The sequence below is a fragment of the Cryptomeria japonica genome, chromosome 7, assembly GCF_030272615.1.
Source record: "Cryptomeria japonica chromosome 7, Sugi_1.0, whole genome shotgun sequence".
Lineage (NCBI taxonomy): Eukaryota > Viridiplantae > Streptophyta > Pinopsida > Cupressales > Cupressaceae > Cryptomeria > Cryptomeria japonica.
Genome location: NC_081411.1, coordinates 16,307,898 through 16,314,657, shown reverse-complemented (window position 1 = coordinate 16,314,657; position 6,760 = coordinate 16,307,898). Strand labels below are relative to the sequence as shown.

The following is a 6,760-nucleotide window of genomic DNA, read 5'->3' as shown; positions in this document are numbered from 1 at the left end:
ACATACTAATTTTATCTAAATTAATTTATATTTATTATTTATATATCTGTAATAATCTTTACTTCATAAAATTTACCTCAGAATTTTATAATTAATTAAAAATAATAATTTTAGTTTTAGAAAAATGACTTTATCGATACTACTTTATCTCAACGTATACAATTAGTGAAGGTTAGAAAAACTATTTACATAGAGTTACAGAAATATTGATAGTGACTTTGTGTGCGTGATTGATGACTGTGACCACATGTATGCTTCTTCGCTCTTTCCACGCAATCATCGTGAATAAGTCCGGGATGCTTCTGCTTTTCTTCCACGCAATCTACGCTACGATACTTGGCAGGCATTTCACCACATCAAACAAGAAGCCTCCTCCATTCGTTTGTCTTCGTTTCTGTTGAGTTCCATCCAATTTCATGGCATCTAGCTACTTCTACACACCATCTGACCAGGTCTTTGAGTAAGGCTTACTCTGCCCACATCTATGATTTTCGTTCCTTCCACCGAGTTTCCAGTGCAATGACCATGAAATAGTCCCAGATGCTTCAGCCTTTCTTCCATGCAATCTACGCTACCGACTCCCTCTCCTGTTATATATACTTGGCGGAAACAAGAAGCCTTATTTCATTTGTTTGTCTCTTTTTCTGTTCAGTTTGGTATAATTTCATGGCATCTACTTCTAGGCAATCAGAGATTGAAATTACAAATTCTTTTGAAGGGATCGCACCATCTGCATCTTCTTCTAGGCACCCAGAGCTTGAGATTCCAAATGCTTTTGAACAAGTTGTATCTACTTCTGGTAGATCCAGAATGCCAGAGAGAAAGCTGCCATACGATGTATTTATTAATCATCGTGGCCCCGATGTTAAACACACACTCGCAGCCACTCTGTATAAAACCCTCACTGGCATGGGATTGAGGGTTTTTCTTGATAAAGAAGAGCTTGAGTTGGGGGATTTCCTGCCTGCAGAAATAGAAGAAGCAATGCGCAGTGCTTCGCTTCACATAGCTATACTTTCCCAGAATTATGCACAATCTCCATGGTGTTTGGCAGAGCTTTCCTTTATGCTCAAAACGGGCATCCCCATTATTCCTATTTTCTACCATGTTGAGCCCGCTGATGTTCGATATGCGACAGGAGTCTATGCTGAGGCATTTTCCCGGTATACAGGAAAGGGTAGATACACATTGGAGAAGATTGAGGAGTGGAAGGATGCACTAAACAATGTTTCATATAATGTTGGTGGTATCATTCATAATGAAGAGTGAGTCCCAAATACTTTTATATCTCCTGTAACTATCTTTTCTATCAATCATTTGCTTTTTGGGCATTTTTTATTTCTTAGTTTTCAGTATACATGTCATGTTAAGCGATGTTTGTTCTGTTCTATTTTGCTGCTGTTTTAGTGACGAGGGGAGCCTGTTGAAGAAAATTGTTCGCTGTGTTTTGAAAGTAATAAAAAATGTGCCATTTGTAGTTGCCAACCATCCAATTGGTTTAGATGAAATTTTAACAGACTTTGAAAGGACAACACTTCAATCTGCAAGTAGCCATGACAATGTGCGAGTTGTGGGAATATGGGGTATGGGTGGCTCTGGGAAGACCACTCTTGCCAAACACTTATATAATCAGAAATACAAAATTATGGAAAAGTCTAGTTTTCTATTAGATGTTAGAGATGCTGCTTCTAAAAGCCTATTGCATAATAAACAAAAAAAACTTTTAGAGGACCTCGGTCTGCATGGAGTATCAATTGAGAACATAGAAGAAGGGAAGGGGATTCTTGCTAGCCGTTTGAGATCTGTTCGAGTGCTCATTATTCTGGATGATGTGGATAACCCAGACCAATTGAATGCTTTAGTGCCCAAGAAGGAAAGTCTTGGATGGGGTAGTCTGATTGTTGTGACCACAAGAGAACTTGAAGTTCTTAGCTCTTGGGGTATCTCATTCATTTATAAAATGAAAGCACTAGATCCATCTCATGCCCAGCAACTTTTTTGTTGGCATGCTTTCTTGCAGTCCTCTCCTCTTCAAGAGTTCAAGGATTTGGTTGAAAGATTCCTAAATGTTTGCAATGGATTGCCATTGTCTTTAAAGGTTTTTGGAGCACAATTATATGGTGTCTCCAATAAAGACTATTGGAAGACTTTATTGCATAAGATCTCTAGAATACTGGACAAAGATATCAAAGATAGACTAAAAATAAGTTATGATGCTCTAGATTGTGAAGAGAAGCAGATATTCTTAGATACTGCTTGTTTCTTCATTGGAATGAATAAAACTTCAGCCATTGCAATTTGGGATGGATCAGGGTGGAGTGGCCTGCATAGTTGGGAAAAGCTTCTGAACAAGTGTCTCGTTGAACTTGACGATTACAATGACATAAGAATGCACGACCACTTGAGAGATTTGGGTAGAGAAATTGCAAATAATCAATCACCCTCCCGTCTCTGGTCTCCCCAACAGATAGATCAATTTATAAATGCGGGTAATGGAGTTCAGGTAACATTAATGCATTGTGTCAACCTTCTTTTTCTACTTGTATTTGTTGGATTCTTTAGTGCATGTTTAGATAACTTTTTTATTTCATTGTTGTTTGAATTTAAAAGGGAATTTCCATTCGAGGAGTAATGGCCACAACATATGAATCCACAAACAAGCTTGAGCAATTTGCTCGATGTTCCCAGGGTGGAACGCTCAACACACGCAGAGGATCCTGTAGCATGGCACTCCTCTGCAACCTGACACGGTCTTTGCTTGGTGGAAAGCTCAACTCACAGAGAAGATCTCATTGCCAAGCACGCTCTTCGCTTGGATTGAAAATTTTTCACGTCGAAGGAAAGTTTAATTTTCAAGTGCTCTGTGATCTATCAAGAGAGATGCTATGGCTTCGCTTGTACAATACCGAGCAGATAAATCTTCAGTCATTGTATTCATTGGAAAATTTAAGGGTTTTAGAACTCAGTGAAACACGGCAGGTGAAAATATGTCTACGAGAACTATGGAAGACTGACAACAATGTAAGTATCTCCATTTAATAAGATTTTCTAAATATATACTTGAATTATTTTTATTGCTGGCCCTTTGTAGTCAATCTCATTGAGAATTTGCTGCAGGCTCCTGTGCAATTGAGAGAATTGGTTATTAACAATTGCTCAAGATTCCAAGGATTTCCAAATTCAATAGGACGTCTCAAGCATTTGAAAATGATAGTAGTGCATTCTGGCAACAAAATGAGGAGCCTGCCGGAAGAATTTTGTCTTCTTCAATCGCTGGAGCGCCTGACGTTAACTGCTTGTTTGAGGTTGTCATTACTGCCCAACAGTTTTGGTAATTTGATAAGATTGGGGCATCTTGATTTGTCCCATTGTGAAAATCTATCATCATTACCTAGCAGTTTTGGTGATTTGAGAAATCTGGGGCAACTTGATTTGAGGAATTGTAAAAATCTGTCATCACTACCCAGCAGTTTTGGTAATTTGAAAACTTTGGTGCACCTTGATTTGTTCCATTGTGGAAAGCTATCATCACTACCTAGTAGTTTTGGTAATTTGAAGAATCTGGGGCACCTTGATTTGTCCTGTTGCAAAGAATTGAGGAAGTTGCCAGTCTCCTTTAAAGAGCTCAGACTCCTGCAACACCTCGACTTAAGTTATTGTTTGAGCCTGACCTTAGAGTCTGACATTATGGAGAACATGATGAAGCTAGAGTATTTGAATCTCGAGAATTGCGAGCAGTTGGAAGAGTTGCCTCGTCATATCACAAATCAGGCTTCCTTGACAGAGCTCAATTTAACTGGGACAGAGCGGTTAAGGGGGATACCAGTCAACATCGGTCAACTGAGCAAGTTACAAAGTTTGCATATCTCTAGTAAGTTGTCGAGAAGCCTGCCGACATCTCTGGGAGATTTGTCTTCCTTGACTTTTCTTTCAATTCGTGATTCTCCCAAGCTGGAATGTTTACCTGATTCTCTAGGGTGCCTTAATCTCTTAAAGTATTTATTTATAGAGTCTTCAGGAGTGAAATCCTTACCAAAATCAGTTAGGCAACTAAGTAATCTTCAAAATTTGCTTATATCGAGTTGTCCAATCCGCGAATTGGATCTCGGGGCAGGGTTGTTTACTTGTTTGAAGAGGATAGAGCTATATAAAACTGAAGTTTCCAAGATTTCCATCTCTGAACACTGTTGTCCCGGCCTCAAGACTTTGTTTCTTCATTCGAATGACACTTTAAAGAAGATCGAAGTTCTACCAAATACACTACAGAGGATAGTTTTGATAGGGAACACTGAGTTGGATGAGCTTCCCAGTTTTGCACAATCGTCTTTTCTCCGAGAATTTCAACTCAGATACTGCTATGCACTCAAAAAAATACAAGGTTTGGAACATTGCAGAGCGTTGGAGGCGCTGAGCATAGATACGAGGTGGGAGGATGTGGGCGTAGAGAGTTTGGAACGCATGGAAAGATTGAGAAAAGTGCATCTCAAGGCAATGAGCAGATCAGGTGTTGAAGGTTGCATTCAAAGTATGCAGGTAATACTAGTTTATTGGCATAAAGAATTCTAATTAGTTTCAATTGATTGTGCATTGGCTAACGTGTTGATGTGCACATGACTTGCAGAAATGTCCAAAAGAACAAGTAATAGTATGCACGCGGGCGGTCCCTGATGCGGTTACACGTCTGAAGTCCTTTGACTTTTCCAATCTCTTTGTCGTTGACTCCTTTGCTAACCAGAAAATGAAAAGGAAAATGAACTCCTTTGGTAACCGGGAAATGAAGTCCGTCCTGTCCCTCAAATGGCCCTCCAATGCTCGCTGCACTCTGCTATGTTATGTTGTAAATCAGGAGTTTTCCCAGACTTCTGAGGGGATAACCCTTACGCTACCATTTTTCACCGAATCTTCTGCAAGTGAATATGATACCGAGTCGGCGACGGGTACATGTTTTTCTTCTCCAAATGAATATGATTCGGTGTTGGAGGCGGGTAAATGGGTATTGATGGCAGTCTTACAATGGCCCTCTACCAGTAGGATGTATAGTGATGCTAAAATACGCTTAAGTACAAAAGATCCGTTCCCAATCAAAGTGGCGAAAGCATTCCTTGTGACTGGAGAGGAGGAGAGGCTCGTGGAGGCATTCACCCGTTTATGGGCGTTGCTATCATATTAATATCGTCAACATTATTGATATACATGTGAATTTAAATATATTCCTGTTAATTTAAAAAGTATTTTGTTCATGGTCTTGTATTCTAATTAGTTTTTAAAAAATATATTTAAATAATTTTGTTATTTTTTATATAATATTTTGTAATAAATTAGAAAATTAAAAATTTATATCATCTCAGTTGAGATGTAAGGTCAATTATAAAAAGTAATAAAATAAGTAACTAGATAACGTGGAGGATTGTATTGTTATTGGAATCCTCTTGTTGTTTGATGCAAGGATTCACATTCTCATTTAATTATTATACACTATGTGGTGAACTTGTTGAAGGCCTTAAATCCTAAGGATATTCATATTTGAAATTCATGGTTTTGCGTAATCTAACTATTGAGGTTTCACTTCATCCCCTCCACATTCTCCTTACATTGTTGACACAAGTATTTTTCTAGACATTTCAATGAAGAATGTAGACCCACTTTATATAATAAATCATGGGGTTGCCTAAGGAATCTTATGCAATCACCATGATCACAACATACACCACAACACTAGTCCTATTCAATTCAGTAATTACAATGATTAAATACAATAGAATCTGACTATTACTATTTTAGCTACATTTCTTCCGCACTCATCATCACACTTGTTTATATGGACATTTCTATGAAAACATCTCAAAAATGAAATTTATCTATATAGACGGATTTCTCTCTAGTGATGCCACAATAAAATACGTCCTAAGATTTTGACCCTTTTGGTGTGGTATGAACTATTGCTAAATCATTAGTATATTTATGTCATTTTTTAAAAACTTTTATATTCATTTTGATGAAAATGTTTTGATGTAATTAATTTTAATAAGTGGTTTACAATCTTATCTATATTGATACTTATTTTATTTTTTATATATGTTTACATATATTTTTATATGTTTGTTTCATATTAGAAGAATCTTAAGATTCATTTCTCTGTAATTTAGAAGTTTAGAATTGACCTCCTTCAATTAGGTCATTATATTGAATCAAACAGTTTCAATTTTAAACTTTCCCTCCCATTTGTACCAGCCATTATGAGCTGACCTGATACATATTCATGCTACTTATTAGTTGGTTTTGGTGTTTAAAAACCTTCAATATATCATCATAACACATGTTAGAAAATGAATAAAAATAATTTAAATCATACTTCAATTTTTTTTATGAGAAAGAATTCAGCACATCAAAATCATATAAGCCATCTATGCATTTGTGAATGGTATCTCTAAATATTCATTCAAAGTCATAAAGTTGACCCACCTAATAAATTGATCTAAACAACTTGAACCTATTAACTTAGAAAATTGTCAAATAGTATTCATAAATACCATAGTCCTCACAAGGGTTTTAAGATATTAGAGATCAAGCTACACTATAATTTAATTTTATAGTAATCGAAATCAAACATAAGGAGTTGAAGGTCAAACTATATGGAATTATGGGACTTTCTTTCACTTTCAAGACTTTCTTTCCATTTCAATATTTTAATCAAATTGAGGACATAATATTTGAATCATTTGATAATCAATCTCATCAACTTAAATATTTCAACATTAGT

General features: G+C 36.6%; 1 protein-coding gene across 1 annotated transcript; it reads left to right on the top strand.

The window, feature by feature from the left end:
• Nucleotides 1-333: 333 nt before the first annotated feature.
• LOC131037156 (disease resistance protein RUN1) lies at nt 334-5,240 on the top strand. The gene is made up of 5 exons (XM_057969202.2): nt 334-1,265; nt 1,408-2,503; nt 2,611-3,021; nt 3,118-4,533; nt 4,622-5,240. The coding sequence occupies exons 1-5, from the start codon at nt 541-543 to the stop codon at nt 5,168-5,170; spliced, it is 4,197 nt and encodes a 1,398-aa protein (XP_057825185.2). The 5' UTR covers nt 334-540; the 3' UTR covers nt 5,171-5,240.
• Nucleotides 5,241-6,760: the final 1,520 nt, after the last annotated feature.

What these genes read in the sequence shown, in the direction of transcription:
- LOC131037156 (XM_057969202.2), top strand. Translation starts at nt 541, where the DNA reads ATGCTTCAGCCTTTCTTCCATGCAATCTACGCTACCGACTCCCTCTCC. An exon ending in TATGGAAGACTGACAACAAT is followed by an intron (nt 3,022 to 3,117) that starts GTAAGTATCTCC and finishes AATTTGCTGCAG; the next exon opens with GCTCCTGTGCAATTGAGAGA. An exon ending in GTTGCATTCAAAGTATGCAG is followed by an intron (nt 4,534 to 4,621) that starts GTAATACTAGTT and finishes CATGACTTGCAG; the next exon opens with AAATGTCCAAAAGAACAAGT.